General features: G+C 38.7%; 2 protein-coding genes across 2 annotated transcripts in view; one reads left to right on the forward strand and one right to left on the reverse strand.

Moving 5' to 3' along the window:
- The window catches only part of SLC16A7 (solute carrier family 16 member 7), an 86,139-nt gene extending 72,327 nt beyond the window's left edge, over window positions 1-13,812 (reverse strand). The window contains exon 1 of the mRNA XM_042017887.1: window positions 13,600-13,812. The gene's annotated coding sequence lies outside the window, so the exon portion shown is untranslated. The remainder of the gene's footprint in view (window positions 1-13,599) is intronic.
- On the forward strand, window positions 12,888-21,418 carry LOC121659621 (wiskott-Aldrich syndrome protein homolog 1-like). Its single transcript, XM_042017889.1, has 4 exons — window positions 12,888-13,585; window positions 15,286-15,390; window positions 16,868-16,977; window positions 18,038-21,418. Exons 1-3 carry the CDS (start codon window positions 12,888-12,890, stop codon window positions 16,974-16,976), a joined length of 912 nt encoding a protein of 303 aa, XP_041873823.1. The 3' UTR covers window position 16,977; window positions 18,038-21,418.
- Window positions 21,419-24,055: the final 2,637 nt, after the last annotated feature.

A 24,055-nucleotide genomic window follows, 5' to 3' on the forward strand; every position in this document is an offset into this window, starting at 1 on the left:
CATCACAAGCATATTTTGACATTGAGAGTGCTGACATCTGCATGTGATTAAGGTTTCACTTATAATCAATGGGCAGAAACAAAGTTCTGAGACATCTCTCCCCAACTTGTTTTAGACATCTGAGCTATAATGTAATGATATGTGGGCTACCAGTGCCTATATCTCTCCAGTAATTAAAGAAATATGGTACATCTGGAAAAGCTGTTCAATTATAGATGCATATGCTACTGAACTCTGTGTTTGGATGAACCCAGCCATATATATAGCTGTAATACAGTTTCTTGGTACTGCAGTGGACTGAAAATAGTGACCCAGTCCTTTTTTCCAGTTCAATGCTCTTGAATCTTAAGTGTTTTGGGGAGGGTAGGACAAGGGTTATCCTGTTGGCTTATTTAGCTCTTACAAAATAAGAAAGTGAAAAACGTATGCTCTAGATTCTAAAAATGTTCTTTTTGTCTTCTTTGAAACAGATCCACAGCTTAACATGATGTCGAAATCTGAAATTCTGCAATCTTTTCTGTACTGTTGAGAAAACTATGTCCAGTTTAGCTGAGTATTGTCTCTGAAAAGCATGTGCTGCAATACCTATATTTTGTCTCTGTTTGCAAAATGTGAAACTCAGAACTGTTGCATCACAAACATTTTTGCGGTTATCATGGCTTCATAGAAGAAAATTTATGGAAGGTGCAGATAAACTATCTTGTGCTTTGCATACCACAGACAACTACCTTTTTGAAAGTAAATATTCAAGTCAAGTCTTATGCAAAAAAGCATAAGAAAGAAAATCACTGCTATGTTAAACAAAAAGGTGAAGAATTTTATATGTGCAATTTTAATTGACAATTTACTCAACTAAGTCACTGAATAAACCATTCCATTAAAACTTGAAACGATGTTCAGTGCCTTATAGAAAAACATAGAGGACAGCTTACCTTATGTAAAGGCTGGGTACTTGCCCTGAGCTGCAGAATTGGAGAGGCAGCATTTTTAGAGGCAATTTGTGACAGCACTGATTAAATTTCTAACAAGACATCAATTTTTATAATGCATAAATACTTTGTCTCATATTTTTATGTAATTTTGTGAGATTGTATTTCATAAGATCTGAATATGTGGCATTCTACAATTCTATAAAAGTACCTGGTATTAAATACAATTTCTTCCAAATGTGGAATAGAGGCAGCAGAAAATATTTTATTCAGGCAACAAAATAGCTAGGGCTGTCTCTGATGATGTGGATACTGAATATGCATCAAGGACTGCTCAAAACTTAACAAAAAACCCAGTAACTTTGCCCAAGATACTGCCAAGTCTTTTTGAATAAGCACAGGAAGTCCATAGCAGATCCATCTGCAGAACAAAAAAAACCAAAAAACCCCCAAAAACCCCCTCCCCCAAAAAAACACAAAAGAAAAAAAGGCTATGCTAATTTCAAAACTACTCTCTGTGAATTATTTGAAAAGTATTATCATACAGCTTGAAGTTTTGTAGGCTTAGCTAACTGCAGATACACAAGAGTTTGAGTAATAAGATATGCCAGAGTACAGTTTGAATGTGTTAGGTATGAAGGAAGTACAAATCTGAAAGCTATGTCATGAGTCACATTGCCCAACATCCCAGCCTTTGGGTTGCTTCTTGTCTGCTTCTGTGTAAGCATTCTTTTTCAGTGGGTAGATTCAAGGGATATTAAGGAGTGAATGGAGAATACAGTCAGGAACCATGAACAGAGAACAGCAGGACAAGACCTGCTGTAGCTGGGCAATGTGAAACAGATTTTCTCATCAGTCTCCAAAATGGCAGTAACTCTCACCTCTTGTACACCACCCTTTAGAATGAGCCACACACACTGATGGGTTAAAAATCACCTGTCCAAAATGTATGAACACAGAGGTTAAAGAGAAGTATCGGTGGTTTCCTCCTCATCAAGCAGTACATAAACACTCATTGCAATGGTATGGTAATGAAAACACGCTCCCCACCAGCTCCTTATTCTGCCAGCCCTCTCCAGTCTGTCAGCCCTCTCCAGTGGCAGACATTGCTTCAGTCTGCTCCACAGATGGTCCACTGCCCTCCCTCCACTCTTCCTCCCTAATCCCCCAGCTTCACCTGGCTGTCTCACCCCTCCTTGCTCTAACAGCTCTATGCTAGCATACAAAGTCCAAGGTAAGGAGAAACTACTCCACAAATGGCTTACAGCTTCTTCATCACAAAACTGGTATTTTAGGTTTCCCCTGGTTTCTTGATTTCCCTTCAGTTGTCCTCACTATCTTGTCTTTAAATGTATCTGTATGAATGCATAGATAATATACACAAAATAAAAGAATGCAATACCTTAGAAGTAACTTTTAAGGCTACTCTATCAGGGCAAAGTTTAGCTGTGATTATTTGAATATCACTTTCTGCCTTAAATAAAGAAGTACAAACTTGGCCACTAACATTCTTACTTTTTTAAAACACTGCAGTAGCTCATGAAGACCAAATATGTTCAAGTTATTAATATATGATGGTAATTTTTCTCTTTTGTTCAGATCACTTTAGATGCTTATATGAAATCCATTTCTTTGTGTTTTATAAATCACTTGTGGGCCAGTGTATTTTTTTGGGTATAAAATCTTTTTCTAGTCAGATTAGATAATGTATGTGAGCCTAATTCAGTGGAACTGAGTGTGTACGAGACTGAGTATTAAAAACTAAAGGATTTTTTCAGAGGTGAGAGGGTGATATGAGGGCATTGCAAAAAGAGGATAAAGAGCTTGAATGCAATAGTCCTACTGCCTTTACTAGCATCTTAATTTTAATGGTATATGTCTTGTGAAAGCTTGTGCCTCTTAACTTATCAATCTTTGTCATTGCACAATTATGTTGTTAGGCAAAAAATACTTGTTTCTCACCTGTAAGAAAATGCAAGATCTTATCCAGCTTGAAATTTTATGATTTACATACAGATATATAAGTTGCTAAATATGTGTTATATTTGTTGGAGGTACACTCAGATTTTCATCTGGGTTTGGACCATGATTAAACAGGCATTTAAAACAAGTAAGCAGTAAGTATAGGTGTATGCTACAGTGTGAAAATGACAGTTTTCCTTGGGTATGTACTACTTAAATAGACAAGCATAGTGATAAAAATATTCAGCAATTGATGAAGTAATTTTGTTTAAAGACAAGAAGGAGACACAACCCAAACTGATTAAAGGGTGTAGTATTTAATGTATTTCTACTTTGCCTCAAAGGGCAGCTATGCTGGCAGAAGTTTTCAGCCCTGCAGGATCAGCTCTTGACTGTAGCAGCTACAAGGCTAAAGCAGGTTTCTTTTTACAGGAAGAAATGCACACAAATCCTGCCAGCTGAGGGTCCTTGGAAGTCAGATACGTTTTATGCAACTCCCTGCAGGCCTGAATACTGCAACAACAGCACCTTTCCCTTGCAGCTTACTGGTTTTGCCTCTGGACTGATCAGTTTCTTCCAAGCCACCCTGAGTAGGTCTATTTGAGAAAAATACAACATTTTTAGCTGCCACAGGTGAAAGATGCAGATCAATGTACAGTTTCACTGTAGCTCTACAGCAGCAGGCTATTTTAGAGATGGTAACCTTATCAGTAACACAAACCACCTCTCACAGGCCAGCCCAATGTCCGCAGCAGAACTGCTCCATCTATTCTACCTATGCTGCTGCATTTTAGGATTGAAACTAAAGCCAGTGCTTTGACAGCCTCCATTCTGAGGTACAGTGGGCTTTTTAGGTAGCTCATGCTTTCCTCAAAAGTAGGGCAGTGCATTGCTGGACTGCCCAAGGATTAAAGATCAGTAGCCTGATAGTTTATATCATGTACCCTTCCTTCCTTCTTCCTCTACCTTCAAGACCCTCTGTCTTCTCACTGCTGTCACCAGCCTTCCTACTCCTGCTTAAAGAATCACTGCAACACCCTCTGGATATTATCTGTTCTCTGAAGGAGAAAAAAAAATAATTAGAAAACCTCTTGGATACGCTTTTCTCTCTTTAGGACAAGAGTCTCTCATGGTTCCTGTTTGCAGCAGAAAGTAGGCAGCCCATTTCTATCCTCAGCAGGGCCCAGATAAATAGTTCTATCAAACCAAGAAACAAACAGGGATTCCCTCTGTCAAAGTCACAAAAGCAGAATAAAATGCGCCTGGGAGCATGAGTTCAACCAAATATAAAAGGTTCTGTGCTCAGTGGGGTTTGGTTAAATAAATCAGGTCTAAACTTTTAGGAACACAAACACAAACCATTCTCTTCTCAATGGGGTAACAGAAACAAACACACCAAGTTAATGAACGCAGCAGGGATTGACCAAACAGTTCAAACTTTTGCCCTTTGGAGCAATGCGAATAGCTGTGAAGCTAACAGCCTTAGCCACTTGGCACAGGAAAACAGAACCTGCTCTGCTTTGGTTGGATGAGTAAAAACTTCCTTGATTACACGAAGTCCTTCATTCTAAAATGAGGGGCTAAATTTACTATTAACTGCTGACTAAAGAATCATCCGTTCAACTCTGACAGTTCACATGCCAAGTCAAAGTATTGGCACTGATATGCCTCCTCCAAGCATTTGATTCTGCTGTGTTCATAGCTGGCCCAAATTCTCCATCTCCTCACATTCCTGTACTGCCAACATCACCCATCAGTACCCACTACTCCTTCCACTCACCTGGTCATAGAACTGTTCTGAAGAGGTCAACAGGATCATGTGGAAAATACATACACATGTGCATATGGTATTTATGGTTGCTCACTACAGGCTATAAATACCATACTGCAACGCTAGAACTTCCCAAAACATCAAAGCAATATATCTGCACTCTTCCAGGGCTCTCTTCATTTCCCCACTTCACCTCCTAGTAAGCACTACGTTACATATTTTTTCCTATTTTCATATCACCTTGTGTATTTGTATATACACATACAATTATTACTATTAGAAAACTATCTGCTCACTTATGTATAGTCAGCTGCCATATTGAAAAGTAAATGCTTCCAAGAATGCAAGATTCTCTGCATATGAAACAGCTATAACTGCTGTTCAAAGTACTTATAAAATAGGCTGTTCAGCATACAGTTATAACTTCTCATTTCAACCAGTACATGTTTGTTAGTAGAGGGGATTGATTTAAAAGTAGGATTTAAGCTTCAGTTATTAACAGACAACAACCTACTTGTTACCTACTTGTTGATCCTACAGGATCCAGTAACAGAAATTAGAGGTTGTAATTTAGGTGGCTAATTTAGGTATCACAAGAGTATAGCCCTGCATACAAAAATTCTTGCATTTATACATCTGGGATAAAACTGGTAAATGGGGAGAAAGACAAAAAACAATAAGGAAGAAATTTGTAACTAACTCATTAAAGTTAAAAACATATCTTGCATACTTAATAAAACATTATTATTCAGTGCAATTAAGCTATCAATTTAATAATTCCAAAGTAAGCTTGGATATAACAGCTACAATAGCTTTGCTAAATTTTCAGGAAATACATACAAGAAAAAAAAATCATGGCTTCATAGCTAAAATACATTTGCATTGAGAACAATACAATTTAAGTCACCATTTTATGTATACAATATTTCAGCAATGTTAAAGTGTATCCAGAAATGCAAGCTCATTACCCAATTAAGCAACAACATCTTGTTTCATTAACACCTGTCTATGCTACTATATTCAGAAGAAGAATCTATTTCAATTGCGGAAAGGACAGGCTTTTGTATCCTATTATGGTACTATTCATCAACAACAAAAACCTTCCTATGGCCTACAATTAGAATAAAGAAATCATAAAAGCAAAGGCCAATATCCTCTGTACTCCTTTCTCAAAAAAAAAAAAAAAATCAGAAGACAACTAAAACCTGCTTTGACTGAAAATATGACATGTAATTCCACTTCTGCTAGGTTGAAGATATCTTCCTCTGTGATGCTCCTCAAAACAATATTTCCTCAGGTTAATGTGTTCTTCCATCTACTCTGTTTTCACCTTCTACATGTGTCACTCTTCCAAGGCTACATTTTTTTCTGTACCCTAATAATGACACTTTAAAGGCAGAATTAAAAGTCAGAAGGATAAAGAATGTAAACATTTGTAACTCTAAATATAAAAATTATATCAGTACTTGTTGCTATGGAGGAGCATAATCTGTGCCATATAAAAGCTGCCCTACAAGTGACAACTGCCTCTGACAGTTTCCAATTTTAGTGTGGAAAACCCATTATGCCAGTAGGATGAGCAGAGCAGAATACTAACTTGCTACTGTATCTTGAGGTTTTTTGTTCTAATAAATGGGGAGAAGGACAAAGTTCTCACCAAAATAAAGAGGGGAATGGCAAAGAAGATGGACACATTAAAGCATTTATTTGGAAATAGAGACATCATTTTGATAATTATTATATCATTAGGAGAAATAATTTCCATTTAACTAATCAGGAAAGTCAAAGCATGCAATCCAAAAGACTAAGTAATGGAGTCTTAAGAAGCAGTCAAAGACTCTCCATTACTGGGTGTAAACCATGAGTAATCCCTAATAACCCAGTAGAACTACACCACAGGAAGGGAGCTCAAGTGTGGACCTGGAGTCACAGAAAGAGAGGAAATGCCAATCGAGCAACAGGGACGTATTAACTGACTGAGAGAAAACACCATAGTGCTTCTAGGTGTCACTTAAAAATGCCCTTCCTTGATTTCTCTACCTCATGTGAGCTTGGCACTTACATTCATTAGCTTATAAACCACTTCCATTATTTCATAGAGATAAAACTGAAACAGACCACAGGCCATGCATGGCACTCAAAATGTTCTAGTGTTGTTATGTATGAATGAGGAAATAAACTAAATTGAAATAATTCACCCCTATTTCCAGCATAACTACATCAAAACATCTCTTTTTGAATAACTACATAAGAAAAACATGAGAAAAAACCCTTACCTCTAGCCAACCTTATTATATCTGCACAAGAACAAGAAAACAGGTTCTCTTTTTTTTATTCTTCACAAATATAAAGCATACTTCATGCTTTGTAAATACAGGCTATTATGGCATATTCTTTTCTACCTATTTTCTTTATATATATGACTCAGAGGTCAAAAAATACAAAAGCTTTTTTCATTCCTTGCTAAAATATGTTGCTGTGGTTTCTAATCATGGGCTATTGAGTCCCCCGATTTGCCTTTTGTAATGTTGGTGAGAAGGGAAAGAGGCTGCCTAATGGAAGATAAGGAGTTAGGATCCCTGTGTGATAAAATGAGTAGAGATCTTACAAATTCCTCAGGGCAGAAAGGAATCTTTTAGTTTGGCACTATATACAAATTATTATAAAGATGCACATCCTAAAAAGGGGCTGGTAATAGGATGATAGGCCCATTGCCGCCTTCAGCTTCCAGCAGCGATTTCCTTCTTAGTCTATTTGGTTCTCTCCACCTGTTCCCACATGCAACTCCCTTGCTCAGCCTGCTAGAGTCTGTCCTAGGCACACTTTCTTCTGTTTTTGAAACCAGTCTTCAGTTCTAGTTTGCAGTATATCTCAACAATTTTCATTTCTAACATCAGCAGGCGCCACTGCTGAGAGCACAGGGTCCACTATCCAGATTCAGACCCAAATCCATCTCTAGCAGAGCATGCAAAAGCAATTAAATTCTAGAAAGGATCTGTTCAGTGGAAAGTATACTCAGCAAAGGCTGAATTGTCAAGGAATTTAGCACATAAAATTTCAACTGTTGAGAAATCGGACACCTACATTACCAAGGGGAGTTGATTTGTATCATTATGTTGTTCTTTTCTTGGTATCTTTTGTGAACCTATCCTGAGGGCCATATTAAGAATGCAAACTATAGGAGCTCATTCTAGTAATGACAACTCCAATGGCATTTTAATTCAGTAGCACAGGTAACTGTTGAAACATTCCATATTTTTAGGTTCTAACTTCCATCTCTCAATAAGGTTAGCAGAGAAAAGCAGGTATGTCTCTCAGAAGCCAAATTGTTAAAGCTGGTAGATTGAACATAGTCTTGTATCACTTCAAAAATCCTCATCTTCCCTGCCAAATATTTATATTGTTATCCCAGTGATTTGGAAAGAATACTTCACAGCATCTAATTTTAATGTTTGAAAAACCACTCTAATACAATTAATTACAAAAGCATATGCTGGAAGGGAGTACATTGCTCTGTCTGAAATACTAATCAAATACGTTGCAGTAGGAACTAGTTATATTTTTAAAAAATCAAATACGCATTTTGCATATATGCTTTCTCCATTTTTGTCAGCACAAAAATGGGGAGTTCTTTTTCGCTTCTTTCTTCACATGTTTTTAGTACTTTAAAATACATACTTGTTCTCAGTATTTCTTGATTTCATAACACAAGCACTGAAAAGTACAGTTCTGATGACACTATGAGGTCGAAACTCACACAAGAGACAAACTGAGATTTCATCTCTTTTTGTCTCTTTTTTGCTTGTACCATAGACTCCAAGAGATTCTAAGTGCTGGGTGGCAAGTATGAATGTTAAAACCTTAATTAACCTATTTCTAAGGAAAAAAAATTCTATCTTTTGGGATGATGTACTGCTGTTTTGTGACTGATTTTACTCATTTTTATTAGGAAAACTGTAGAACATATGGAAGAGGCAATGTACCTCATTGCACTTCACAAACAGAAAGCATACTTCATGCTTTGCAAATACAGACTATTATGGCATATTCTTTTCTACCTATTTTCTTTATATATACGACTCAGAGGTCAAAAAATACAAAAGCTTTTTTCATTACCACCACTGCAGTGACAGCAAATGCTAAAGTTCTTTGATGCCAAACACATTTTGAACACCATTACAACTCTTTGTTTTATATGCTATCCCTAGGTGCCAAACTTGGGAGTGTTGCCAACAGCTTGCTAATCCTGAGGCCACATGATGGAAGGGCACTACACAATGGTCATGCCTGAAGCTGCAGTAGGAGTCTGCTTGCAGGTGTGGGAAGATCAGCTACTCTAAAGGACCAGAACTTTTAAAATATATAAATAAGAAAAGCTATGAAATACAGTTGTTCTGAGCTGCCTTCTGTGCAACATGCTTTCTGAACCTTGATCATCACCTACACCTGAGTCTTCCACTGGAAAACCTTAAAGAAAGACAAAAGTGAAATAACTACCAAGCTTGCTATCAAAAAAACTGGGAAGTGTTCTTTTGGAGGATACAAACATTCACACTGAAAGAGAACAAACACTGTTTAAACAATCTTGCATGTTTGGGCAACTCTAGTCTGCAGAGTTGTATACTTTGACTGGTTTTTGTGGAATTTGATGCTTTCTTTATCTTTCATAGTAACCATATGAAAATAATGTCAAATCCACCTATTCTCAAATATTCCAACTTCTCCAATGTTTGGGCATCCTGTGGTTTGTTGACAGGTGACTTAAAAGTACAAGTTTCCTACAGTCTAAAGTTCTTAGCCAATTTTATATGATTTACACTATTATTCAAAGCACTGCTTTCTTGTTGGGTGGAACTGAAATACATTCAATAGTTAACATTCAATAATCATGACACCAACTTGAAAGAAAATGCATCAGCACTAAAAAATAAACTGGCTTAAGTTTGTTCTCTAGTGCTTCCTGCTTTTATGAATTAACATTAATTCAATTTCTTAAGATCTTAAGTATTACAACTACAAAGGAGAAGAGTATATTGTGATAAGGCTCAATTCTTTCCCATTATTTTCCTCCTTCACTTTTGGGAACCTTTTAAAGTGGCCTAGTCATGTTCATATTCTCTTGGAAATGCTTATTCATTTTTATTAGCAAATGCTTTTTATGGAAACCTCAGATGACATATTACTATAAGTGTCATAAGACAGAAAAGCACTGTGGCCCAAAAATAAAAAAAATATTAGCATGGAACTGGAAGCTTGACCTTGAAAAGGCACAAATAAAATAACTACTTAAAAACAATACATAAACCAAAACTAAGATCTATGAAAGGAGCTGAGGATGATCAATCTGCCCCCTCACCACCACCTCTCCCCAGCTCCCCAAAACTAATATTATGAATTAAAAATCTTTCTAGTTTGTCAGCCACTGTGACCTAGTTAGATAGCCCTTTGCTCTTCAATAAGAGTTTAGCAATATTTTGATTGCTTGACCTTAAGACCAAAAAATATAAAAAACATTGGATAGATTGTAAAGCCAAATAGAGCTCTGCAGTCAGTTTGTCCAACATCTTCTACTCCTTAAGTCATGGAATATTGTCTTCTTACTCCTGTAGCCAAATTACTTTTGTTTGAATGCTGCAAACTTTTCTTCAAATATTCCAAGATTCACAATAAAATCAGGAAAGTTGGCCCAACAAATCACAAATACATGCAAGTCAAGGAATGCAGGTCTGGACTGAGATGCGTATGTGGGACTCGACCAGTTTCTCGTACTCATTTGACACATAAAACAGTTGGTCAATGACATCATGTTTTCCTATCTAACCTCCTCCTTGGTGCTGTGCAAACATTATGCCATATATACATTACATAAACAGACACAGAAACTGGTAACATTCCCTATCAATGATTTATAGCTATGACCTAACCATTTTAATAAAACTCAAAAGATAATTACATTTGTGCAATTATACCAACTTTGAAACATAAAATTCATTTAACAACACAGATTATTAGCATGGATCTCCTTCTTGATTCTCACACAAGAGAACTGACAGCTTTAATTTTGGCGATGATGTTAAGGGATACAATTAATTGAGAATTATATTCAGACACCATCTTTGCAAAAGCAAACTTCTCCTCAAGAAAAAGGCAACTCTTCAAAAGCCTCATGTAATTCTGCAATGGGAAATAATATAAAATGAGGCATAGCCTCTTTCCTTGAAATAAAATGGGTCCAATGGTAACCATATTTACTGGAAATAAGACCACCTGCTCATTGCAAAAAGAGGAAAAGATAATTTACTTAAGAATCAAAGGGTACCAGAGAGGACTTTTTTCTAAAATGAAGAAAAAAGAAAAGCAATGTGTGCCAGAAGAAAAGATATATAAAGAAATACAAGTATGATGTAGTGAACCACATCCAAGAAAGAAGAGTAATGAAAGAAATATCTTTTTAAAAACACCAGCTAATGATTCAAGAAATGTTCTTTTCTCTCATTTAACTTGCCTGACCATAAATTTAGGCTGCCCAAAGATCTCCTGCACTGATAAAACTTGGATTCTAGAATGAGAATTCTGTCATAGCAAGAACTGATTGAGCTTAAATGTATACTACAGAGAAATGACAGATAGAATTATGTTAAAGACCTGGAAAGAAATTTTTAAATATACTATTAACAATGCATTTATTTACAATGAAAATTGCTGAAAAGGAATTCCTTCACTCCTTACTGTAGCTTAGTAGTAAAATAGCTTAGTTAATTACTGTAGTATTTAACTACACTCTGGGGGCTTTTTGATATTTCCTTTTGTAATATTTCAAAGTCTCCCCCTTTACATGTAACATACCTGTTCAGATCAGTATATCACTACACAATCCAAAGAGTTTTCCTATCTATAAAATGTGTGAATTTGGTTTTCCACCATTCATGAAGACCTTCCATGAAGACCACAGTTTGTATTTAGGCTATTCTACATCTCCATCATATTGATAAAATTAGCCTGCCTTTATTAACCAAAATTATTTAAATCTGCAATAAAATAAAACCCATAACCTCCAGCCACCCCTCTGCCTATTCAAAATGATCAGCTGTTTTGCTTTGAAGCCACTTACACTGTAAACACTATGCTGCAAACTAAGCTAGCTGGGCCCTTCCACATACATGGACTTACAGTTCTGTAACAAATTGCATAAATAATAGAAACATCTGGAGTATAATCTCTTCTCTTAATTTATTCCATCATGGAGAAGTTCAGCACTCAGGCTCGAGTACAATACTCAAAGTTAGCAGACAATAATGCAAGAAGAGAGAGCTGATTTAAAAATAAGAAAGTAATCACTTATGTATTATTCCCATATTTAATACTTGTACATAAAAGTATATATCACTTTTATTGAATTATTGGTCTGTTTTCTCTTTTTAAATATAAGTCTACATCCCTCTGTGTCAATGACTAACTTTTCTGTCATGATTCATCTAGACAGAGCTAAGGCTCTCGAGTTGTTGGCTCAATTGGTGTGTGATTAAGTTTATGGCCCCATTCCTGCAGTGGAAGCTGCAAGCACCTATTTCATTACTATTTGAACAGTAACTTGAGAGCCACAGATGGGTGCCACTATAGAAACACGAGCGATTATTATGGAGATCAACAAAACAAGAATGGACACCTTCATGAGGCATCAGCTTTCTTTAGTTTCTCTCTTTTTCCCAAAACAGCTTTCAACAACAATTTCAGTAAGACTCCTTTACCGAAAGCTCAGGCTGGCACTGGAAAATCCAGGTATTGGCAAATGTTCTTCTGTTTTGTTTTGTTTTCCTACCGACCTCACTGGAAAAGCAGTGGAGAACTTGTGCCAGTTCTGCGACCCTGCAGGACTGAAAGGTAATGTGCTTTCCCGGGAGTACCAGGGGACACTTTGGTCTCTGAAATGTGAACAGGGCCAACTTCTTGGCCTCTCCTAGGACTTACTGCCTTTTAGGGGCCACTTCAACAATGATGAACCCTGGACGATTGCTGCTTGCCAGGGAGACTCTTCAGACCATTCCCTTCAAGGACTGTGTACTAGCAGAGGTCAAGTAAAGAGAATGATGGAGGACTGTTTTCCTGGCTCTGGTACTACTTACACCAGAACCATTAACTAATTCCAGCAGTGTTTCGAGATAATAATGCAAGAATTGTGGTACTCGGAGCAGCCCAGAGCACGGAACTGCAGCTGGCATGGAGCAATGGTGGCTCCATCCAGATCCACCTTCCCCAAGGTCACCTCGACCGCAGAGTTTCTTGCAGGCCCGTGTCTGATGACGGCAAGCGCGGCGGCACGGTTCGCGCTCCGCTGCTCTCCGCCCACGTTTCCCGGAGGAGCTCCGCGGGGCGGGGGCCCCGGCCCGCGGCTCCGCTCCGAGTGGGCGCTGCCTCAGGGCGCGGTGGCAGGCTCGCCGCCCCGCGGGGATGCGCGTAGCGGCGCGGGGGCGGGATCGCGCCTCGCTCCCCCCAGAGCTGCGGCCTCAGCCCGGCCCCGCCGCCCGCCTCCCTCCCTGCCCCGCTGTCAGAGCCAGCCGCCCGCCCGCGTGGCAGCGGGGCACGGAGCGGCGTGCGGCGTCTCCCTGCGGTGGCTGCTTTGGTGCCGGGGGACGACAGCTGCGTCCCACGCGGCGTCTGTCCATTCGTCCGTCCGTCCATCCATCCATCCATCCGTCCATCCATCCATCCACCCATCCATCCATCCCTGCGTGGGCGGCGGCTCGTGTGTGTGTGTGACTGATAGTGAGGCGCGCACAGCGCGGGGGCAGCCGCTCGCACGCTGCCCGCCGGGCCACGCCGGCGCGCCCCGGCTGCGGCAGCCACTTCTCCATCCCCCGGAGCCCTCCCCGGTGGGGACAACCTCAGCGGTCTCGCTGCTCGTCCTCCTCCTCCCTCCTGGCGGGTAGGTTACATTACCTGGTCTCTAGCTCGGACTGGATCTAATGCCGCGGCCGCCGCCGGCTCCTCTCCCGGCCGCGGGAGTGAGTGGGGGAATTAATTTATTTATTTTCCATGAGGTGTCCTCGGCAGCGGCGGGAGAGCCCGGGCCAGGCGGCAGGGTGGGAGGCCCGGGTGCTGCTGTCCCGGGGGTGCTGCCGGGGAGCGGCCGAAGCGCTTCAGCACCGGCGCGGGGGGGCGGGGGCTGCGGCGGAGACGCCTCCCGGGCTGCCCAACCCGGCTCCGCGGGGCTGGCGGGGGCGCGGCGCCCGGCCCGGGGAGAAGGGGATGGAGCCAGCGCCAGCGCGGGAGGTGTGACAGGACGGGATGTACCGCGCCGTACAGGGCTGGGGCGGGCAGTGCCGGGCCCCCGAGGCCCCTGGGGCCAGGCGTGAGCGCTCCCCGCCCGCGGCTCCCCGCCCACCTTGCCGCCCCGCCGCACCCGGAGCCCCCTTGAGCGGAGCTGCGGCCGGGGGACAGAAGGGCACCGGGAGCCCTGATGGCCGCGTGTAGCGCGTTTCACCTCACTTCTGGCAGCGCAAAACGTGTCCATCCCCGCGTTCCACCCGGATCGCCTCCTCTTCAGGACTGAGGGGGCCAAGTATTTCACACTAAAGGCAGTTTGCACTCTCTGGTCCACCAAAAGGTTAGAAAACGGTGTATCAGTTTCCTCGTGTTAGGGGAAAAATAAAAGTAAATTAACAGAATTCGTTTCGTGCTCAACGCAGGACCTTCGTCTTCTGAAACAGTAACTGAAATTTGGCCAGTCAGCAATGAGTTGCTGATGAAAATCTTGGTTAGTCACCTCAGCATTTGCTGCCTTTTTGTCTCCTTAAGGAAAAAAGTTATGAGAACATATGATGAACATATTTATGAAAATGACGCTAAATTATCCAGAAATCCTGTCCTTAGGGCTAAAATCCTGTAGGGAAAGAGATAAACATAATCATATAATTGCATAATTAAAGCCTTTACCATCATGCCTATTCTTGTGTAAAGGTTTCACATTATGTGCAATACTTAAGTACTGGGAGGAGACTGGATTAATTCTAGTTGTTGACATTGTGTTGCAAGACGTACAAAAGGAAATGTTAATATCAAAAATTTTAAAAAACTTGATTGCAAGCACTTTGTTAGAGCCTTATGAACAGGATCTTTACAGGCATGTTAGGAACTGACACTGCCTGTGTATGGACAGGAGGAGAACTTGGGTTGTAGTTGGGAGTGTTCTAGTGTGCTGACCTGCTAGTAAAGGAAGGAAAGACTTGCAGTTTATTTTTGTCTGTTTATTTTCCATTAATAACATATGAATCCCTTAGCTAGCATCAGCCACAATGAATAAAAAGTTTTGAAAAATAATCTGGAAAGGAGCATATCAGCCCTCAAAAAACCAGCAGCATGAATGGCAATACCTATTACATTGAAGAATCCATTCATGGAGGATTGCTGTCTGAAGCACAAATTAATAGAAACCAGCTTTCTTTGTTTCCTTTTATTATGAATTGATTTGCTTTTATGTGAGAAGTATTAGGAACTTTTCTGTGTTTTAAACTGTAACCATAAAATCAGAAGACACAGACCTGGCAATATCAGTAATGTAACATTTTAGTATTCCTTCATTCTTTAGGATGTTATTGTTATTATTTATGTATCATCCATTTCCAGGGCAAGTTTTCCAGATTCAGGAGGGAATACTTTGTCACGTGTTTGTAAAGCAGCCAGGTCTCTAGAGTCTCTGGGCAGATTCTGTCACTGTACTCATAAGGAACAGTAAGTAGTTCACTGGTAGAGACAGCAAACACTCTTCTTCCTGAAACAAACTCAACAGTGTGGAGTCATTTTTGTGGCATTGCATAAGCTAAGTAGTACTTGAGTTATGTATCTTGAATCCAGGGGCATGTTTAGGAACAAACATGGTGACTGCCAGGGCGGGTAGTGGAAGTCACAGTTGCATTAATTTAGGCAGCAATATCTTGTGCAAGTTTGTCAAAGGAGCCTGTGCCCAGCATCCTCACAATCACAGTGTCTATCCTGGCAGCAGATTGCACTACAGGCTTTGGAAGGAAAAGGACCCATGAGGGGCCCACTAAGGCTATTGGAGGGAAGAACAAACACTAAGCCGTGACTCTTGGGCATGCAAGCAAACAAAGCGTGGGTACTGATGCCCATGGTCAAACTCTTCTAGGCAGGCCCACAATAACAGGGTTAAAAATGTTGAAATTAGGATGAAATCTGATGTAAAATCTTTTGTAATAAAAGCTACTAGTGCTGAAATCAAAGTTGTACACTTGGCATTACTGTAGTCTAAAGCTCTCTTCACTATTCAAACACTTTTCATGCCTTAAAGAAAATTGTAGGCCATATAGGACCTCAGACAGTTCCTGTAAAATGCAAAGCATGTCTATGTTGCTCTTTACAGTGAAATAGTACAGTTTACGTGCTGTCTTATATAGTGTTAGAAAAGTCATTTTCTAAGGAAACTGAAAATTGAATACATGAAGATAGAAATGCTACCTTTTTCATTGCATAGTTCTGTTTCCTCCACTGATATGCCCTAACTAAAATAAATATGTATTTATATAGATACAAATATATATTTTTGATTTATAAACGTATCCTATATATTAGACACAATAAATTGTACACAGCTATATATGTGATAAGGTATATCACTTACACAGTATTTGCTGTACTATATAGTACATGCTGCAAGCTGTATGTAACATAGTGCTACATACAGTACAAGTTGATGTACTCTGTGCTTATAAATAAATTTGTATATTTGCATATAGTAACATCCATATAGAAATAGCATATTATATTATCCTATGTTAACCATTACAGGCATATACATCTTCTGTATATACCTATGTGCCTCATTCAGCTTCTTTCAATACCTCTTTTCAGAGCACCCTCTGTAGGAAAGGTGATCTTAATTGACTTACTGTTGCTGTGTGCTTCATTGCATTGGTGTTTTCTAGTCCAAGGCAGAGGCAGATCATAAACTAGCTGCAGTTGTAACAGTGTGGGATTCTGGCCTGCAGTCTGCACAAGTTCACACACAGGCTGTTAAGTGCCTGTCACCTGCTTAAAGACACAAAAATTGCCATGAGCCCTCAGACTAGAAGTTGATATATGAATTAATTTTTTATTCTGACTTTTATTGCAGTGATATCATGTTTTTCAGTGAATACACTCCTCTGTGAGTGTCTGTAGAATGAAGGCACTGAAATAATTTGGTTCTCAGTTGCAGATTGAAAAAAACCCTGTTGTCATTCTGCATCTTTCCAGTCTTGGTGCACCTTTGCTGTAGGAAGCCCATTACTCAAAGTAAAAATATCTATACCTACCTCTAAGGCTAAGAATTAAAAACGTTTGAGTGATAGCAATTAATACTTTCTGAGTGAGTTTTAAGAAGCTACTAAAGGTTCAGAGCTCTGTGTGCACATCCATGTGTCTGTGTATGGGAGTGAGGCATTCTGTATTTTTCTGTGAACTAATTGTTAAAAAGAAATTAAATCAACTTATCTACCATATGTGTATGAGAAGAGTGACCTGTGTGGTTGTCAGTTTTGTGTCCAGTTGATAGATAGATTTTTGTGAGGTTGCATGTTAAACACTATCCTGTTTTGGTTGTAACAGATTGACATTTTTTAGTGATATTAACATAAAAGATTTTTAAGTATTATTTTTTACTAGAGAAAAAGAAAATGCTACAAATGTTGAACACCTGATGGTATTTTCTGTAAGTCTCTACAGTAACTGTTTGGGTAAGTCCCCTACCGGAACAGTCCCTTTTTCCCACATGCCGCTTGTCACAGTTTTAGCTGAATCCGGAATTTTGCAGGTCCTCTTCTAAGCTTAGATCTTTTCTGCTACATCACAGGTTGTGTCTTCTTGTCACAGAGTCTGAATCTAAAGGGTGCATGTTTATGACCATGTGTCGTTCTGGCCTACGTTGGATTACATTCTGATTATGTTCTATTTTTCCTGGACTGATTTCAGTTCCATAAATACACAACTCAAACTTCTCTCATGTCCATAAGCAGGCTGGTGCGGTGCGCATTCTTCTCATCTCCAAGTGATACACAGGATAATATAATGAATGCTATATTGGCAAATCATCTAGGCCACCTTCTGTAAGCTTTATATCAACAGCTAGTAATTGTTAGCCTCTCACTCCACCCTCATTCATACACACAAATAGCTCTGTCACTAGCATAAAATTTAATCCTACTCCTGTTAGTGAAAGAGATACATGTACTTCAAGTTTTGTGATAAAATTTGTATAAATATGATTAGAATGTAGAATTCTATGATAATATATAGACAAATCATGTCTTTCCATTGAGGTTGGTTTTTACTGTAACCATCAATAATGTCTATTCTAGGCCAAATAAAATTCTTTTCTTTTACAGCTCACGGTGACACAGAACACAGCACGTTGTAACTACAGGAACAGACTCAACTGTGAAAGATCTCTATCAGGCATCACAGAGAATTTGAAGCAGCTGGCAGTTATCAGCTGAAGCAGTTAGTCAGTAGAACTGTACAAGATAAATAGATAATTGCAAAGCCATCTGGAAACCTAAGAGAGATAATAAGCCTCTCTTCTGGAAGGGGGGTAACAACTCAGGTAGGTCACTGATGAACTCAACTCCCAGATCAGTGCTAATATCACTTAAAATACAGTGGTGATTCATGCCTGTCAGCTCTGAGGTAATATTCAAGTTGTTGTTGGAAATGCAGTTTGGCACGTTCAGTTATACAAATCATGATTGCAACAGAGTGAAGAAGGATTGTACTGCTGAAAGACGAGTGACCAATATCCCAGGAGCAACACGGCCCTTTGTTAAATTACAGTTGCCAAAATAGAAAACTAGTAACATTCCCTTTTTACCTTCCATGCTACTTTGTTTATATTGCCATGTAACCAGTAGTATTCCTGCCACATTGACCACGGTTGTCTGTGGGGTGAGTTCTTTTTTGTGTAATTTATTTTTGTATTCAAATAACGGAACTATTCTGGTTTCTCTACCATGAGCACAGAGAAGGGAGGGAAAAGGCCAATGTCTATAAGTAAAAGAATGTGTTGATCCAAGTAGCTTCATTTTAAAAGAGTCCTAAAATCATCTTCCTGTTCAAGTCAGTCTCATGATTCTCAAATTTCTGACTACAGAAAGTGTGAAATCTTGCATGAACATGCAAGGAAACTGATACCGTTTGGTAACTCTTCTTGCTGGGTTCTGATTTCTCGTAGATCTATATTGGTTGTAGGGAGATAGCATGAGATATTTTTGTGAGAGTGGGCATAGAAAAGAAGTTTCTGGCCTTTTTCAAAAAAGGAAGTGGCATCTTTCCACCAGAGAAGTGCTTGAATTGATCCACTGACATCTGTCTACTTTGTTAAACCACTCAGTTGGACCACAGGAATAACTGATGCCAGTGTAATATTAATTCTTGTGAAGCTGAACAAAACAGAAAAAAACCCATAAAAAAAACAACAAAACAAAAACCAATAAATACTTTGCTGCTCAACTTACTTTGAAAGATGCTTTTAAAAATCTGTCTACAAGAATTCTGTCTAAAAATTCTCTGCATTTACACTGAAAGAACATAAAGAAAAACACATGTATCAAATATTTTTAAGAGTATTAATTGCTACAGTTATAGTACTAACTAGGCAAGCAACATATTACATTCACAAAATCCATTAAGAAAATTTGCATGTGTTCGTGTTCCTGGTTGCAGAAATAATGTGAGTCATTTGAACAGTCTCTGTAAATCTTAAAAAGTAACTGCTGTTTTTATTTTTTATGTATTGTTTTAAAATTTGTTTTACTATGATACTGGACATGAATTAGTTGTGTGCCTCTGTAAATTCTGCTTTTAAGTAGTGACTGTTGAGTATGTCTTTTCTTTGATATCTCATTCTATGACTGCCAGAACAAAAAGAGGCAAAGTTTTAAAGCTTAGAAATGCACCAAAAGTCTTAAATTACCGTTTGCTATTTTGAAGCCTGATTCATCTTTCCATTATAGTCCTGGTGATAGAATTCAGGTGAGTCTAGATCCATTTTTTATATCAGTTTCTCAGTTTACATGCAATTGTACAATTATAAATTACCATTGTGTTATAAGATATGCCTAACTTCATTAGATTACAAAATTTCTTAGGTAGCAGGAGAATTTTATTTCTGACTTATGTATTTTTATTTGTTTTTAAAAGAAGATGAAATGAAGTAGCCAAAAAGATTGCTTTCTAAATAAAATTCCAGAGTCTGCCTAAATATTCTATAAGAATCCAGTATATCAATAATTATAATTTAAAAAGATGTTGACAACATGCTGTTGTAAACAGTGCAAATAATACTTAGAATAATATACCCAGCCAGAAGTGAAAAAGCATCACTCCCAGGGAAACATCCTTATAATTAGGATAGACACAAATCTATTTTACTTTTTTCTCCCCCTTATGAATCCTTTGAGTATTTCAGTCTTTTTCTGTGCTGTGATCCAGATTCAACAGGAAAAGTGGAGAATAAATAGTTCAGCTCAGGCTCATGCGATATAACTCTCTGAGATTTAGGTACTGCTACAAGAGGTCTGAACAGAGGAAGTACTTAGACACTCTTTGTGGTCAAGTTCACTAATTGTGTGTGAAGGGAGACATCCCTCATTATCTTTTGTGTTCTATGTGTGTGGTTCTAAAGTGAAGTGTGAGGAAGGACAAGTCAACTTTCTATTTGGGGAAGGTCTCAGACTGCTAATCCAAACCCCAAAAATTTTCCCCAAAAATTATGTAGCATGGCAATGTGTTTGCAGGTGTTCACATGTCCTCTTACTTTTTGGTGACTTTCTTATACTTTAACAATTAGGCCTGATGGAGCTTCTGCTGGTGCCCCAGGATCACACTATTCTGTTTTGTTTATTCCACAAAATTAGTAATAATAATTTCTTTTTTAAAGTTTCCATTTTATTGTCAGTCATTGTCTCATTATCAGTAATGTCTTTGGGGACACAGGTCTGATACTGAAGTGGTATTCAAATATCTACTTCTTGTCAAATAACTTGAATTCTGTAGAAATTTATTGTGGTCTAGGGTGAGACTTAGGTGGGGATTGAGACATCTAAGGAATCTATATGGAAGGGCTCAGGCATAAACTATGTGTGTAACCTCTTGCTCTAGACAACAGAGTCAATATGTGGACCCTTCTCTGTGCCTTGTCTGCTGATGAACTGCTTTGCATATGTTTCAGAGGGAGCTGAGTTGCTCTCTAAGCTCCACCTGAACACAGAGAAAAATTATGGCATTGTGTGAAATGTACTGTCAGTTTCTGTCTTGTAGCTCTCCACAGGATGAAATTCCCAGAAACTGGAAAAACACTATAATGTTATCACTAAGTTCCTGAAAAAACAGTGAAAAGAACTTTCTTGAGCTTCTCCCAAAGACGAATCAGGATTCCGTAAAATTGTTGGATCTTTGCTTGTCATTTGCTGTCACTCATGGACATCGTACAACAGTACTTGAAGCTATTGGCCAGGTAAAGCCATCTTGGATATCTTCATGTGCTTTTATTCTGAAAATCTGTATCAAAGTAATGACAGTTCTTGGACCTCTCAGGCTTATTCAATGCATTTAAGATACTAACAGGATTGTTTGAGTTGGTAACCTGAAATAATCTGACACTGCATTTATTGATGCAGAAGGTTATTCTGAATTTTGTGTCGAAAGGTCTTACTTACTTACTTACTTTGCTTACAGTTCCATGTGAATAAAATACTTTGCTTTAAACATAGTTTTTCATTTCCTTTGTAGTGATTCTGTCTACTGTGGAAAGTCATTTGTCCCTTATCCTAGAGACTTTTGCTTCTCATAGCACCAACACCACAGGGTTTTTTAGAGCATTGGGTTAATCTGAAGATCTCCAGCTAATATACAACAAAGCAGGTTGGAATCCAACCATAAAATAAGATCAGAAAGCAATAGCAAAGGACACAATCCAAGTTGTGGTCAAACTAAGGTTACACAGTGTGGCTACTGCCCCAGCTACAGAGACACAGCCTCAACAGCTGCAGAGCAGTGGCAGCCAGCCAGCATGCCTGAATAGATGAAGATGAGGCCAAAAGGAGGAGAACTTAAATCTCAGATATTAGCTGCTCTAATATAGAACTAACAAGCTATATAAGAACCTCACATACCCAAAAAAGAACTAGAACAGCTAGTTGAAAACAAAGTCCTTGAAGTTTCTTGTGCAACTTTTCAAATAGAAATTATCACAGCCAAAGTATTTAAAAAATATTAGCTTTTAAGATGATTTAGTTCTAAAAAATTGTTTATACTAAGTACATCATAAACAATCTTTGCCTTCAAATACATCATATACCCCATAATTTTATTTTTCTTGAAAATGTGAGGCCATTAAATTGAGGCCATGTCTTCACAGGTGTATTACAGTTTATGCAAAGGTAATCCTGGATTACCTTCGTTGGCTGGAAATTAGAAGCTGTTTTCCTAATTATACTGTTTTTAGTATCCAAAACAATCCACTCTTCATGTGGGCTAGTTAGGATACTCTGCTGTGTCTTCTGAACTTTAATTGTTTTTGAACAAACAAAAACTATTTATGAAAGCCCTGTTTCTCTCTGAAAACTGTGTTTTTCAGATGTAATGTGTAAACTGTGTTTCAGCCAGTTCCGCTGGCTGAAAAGATTATTTTCCCCATTCTCTTTATAAAGGATATTAATGCTTTACAGAATAGTTGCAGACTGTGACACAAAGATCTGGCAGTTGAAAAACAGTCAATTAAATAGCTCAAAAAGGAGGAAAAGAAATGCAATACAAAAAGACCTATGCAGAGAACCCATAGCTGTTTGCAACCCTTCCCATTATTCTGTGTAGGACGTACTCGGGATTAGCTATGGATACAGATGATGTCAGAACCAGTCCTCTAAACATTTTCAATTTTCCAATATGAAAATATGCTGTAGAAAATATGTGGTGTGGTATCAGATATGAAACAAACACGTTGGGATTTTTTTTATGTCAATAGAATTTCTTTTCATTAATTTTTAGTTCATCTGTGCTATATACTTTTTTCCTATTGAATAAAAAATCTTTCCTGATAAGGACATCCTTTCTGCAAGCACTTCTTAAAATAGACTAGCTTGATGCTGTGGATAGTGCTTTGACATTGAAAAAAACCAGTGAGATGCAAACAAATTCTTGCAAGTCTGGAACTGATGCCTGTATACTTTAGAAATGGTTTGACTTATTAGTAGATTAATAGGCTGCACAGAGAGCTGGATCTTTGAAAGAAGTCAGTGAATTAAGAGCAGACTATTACCCTGTAGCTCCCATTAACCTGCACATTAACCATCTAGATCTACAGATATTTCTGTCCCATACAAATCACTGGAATGATGGATATAGGTTTTATATAAAATCTTTGTGGCCATAAAATGGAATGTAGGAACACTTTTACAACTACTGCAGTTAGAATGGCCAAAGCGTTTGAATACAGCTTTGTCAGGGTTTTTATTCTCAAGAGCCCATGTAATTCACAAATCTGGGGTAGCTGAATATCACAGAGTTAGGTTTCCTAGTATGGTTATTTTTTTCTCTGTAATAAGTCATAAAATCATTTAACTACTGTCATGGAAAAATAAAATTTGACAAATCTGATAGAAAATATACCTGCTCTTGGCTGAGGGCAAAGGAATGGCTAAGAGGACCTGTCATCTCTGATTGCAAGCTACTGTTCCCATCCTTTATCTTTCAAACAGTGATGAGTTTTGGTGACAGACACAGTGAAATATAGCAGTCCCTTCCAAAGGGCTTATAGTGCTCTGTGTGTGCAGGAAGGTCATAGGAAAGGTGAGCAAGGTCACAAACACTCCACATTAAAGAGTTCCTTCATGGGCAGGAGCCTTTGCCAGTTCCATTTTAAATTTCAGTTACTTTATGTGAGATTCATAAAAGCAAACGAAGGTTGCAAAGTAGTAGCTGCATTGGAGCTAAGCATCTTGGCTAATTCTCAGTGGTTAGAAATAGGCATCAGAAGGACACAGTTAATTTCATCAAAAAGGTCTGAAGTGGGTCAACGGAATTGTGTTCTGGGACTACCCATTTGTCTCTATTGACTACAAAGATAAGCCAGTGTGCTAGTATAAGCATGAACAGTGGCAGTTTAAAAATCTAAAGGCAAATGAAATTGCTTTATGTGTAACTTTTCCCTCATTTGCATATCACCATCCTCTTTCATGTAAAAAGGGATAAGTGGACTCAAAACAGATATATCATACTTCCTTTAGCTGATTTTTGACTGCTCAATAGTTCGTTATATTCACTCTGTGTTCCTATAGTACAATAACTTACCAGAGACTTCAAATTTTGGGTGATATTTCTGCACTGGATAAGCACATTATTAGTTAAA

This window comes from Corvus kubaryi, unplaced genomic scaffold, assembly GCF_017639235.1.
Source record: "Corvus kubaryi isolate FWS band 111438036 unplaced genomic scaffold, C.kubaryi_AGA036_p1.0 137, whole genome shotgun sequence".
Taxonomy (NCBI): domain Eukaryota; kingdom Metazoa; phylum Chordata; class Aves; order Passeriformes; family Corvidae; genus Corvus; species Corvus kubaryi.

What these genes read in the sequence shown, in the direction of transcription:
- LOC121659621 (XM_042017889.1), top strand. Translation starts at nt 12,888, where the DNA reads ATGGTGGCTCCATCCAGATCCACCTTCCCCAAGGTCACCTCGACCGCA. An exon ending in CTCCTCCTCCCTCCTGGCGG is followed by an intron (nt 13,586 to 15,285) that starts GTAGGTTACATT and finishes ATCCATTTCCAG; the next exon opens with GGCAAGTTTTCCAGATTCAG. An exon ending in CACTGTACTCATAAGGAACA is followed by an intron (nt 15,391 to 16,867) that starts GTAAGTAGTTCA and finishes TTTGGTTCTCAG; the next exon opens with TTGCAGATTGAAAAAAACCC.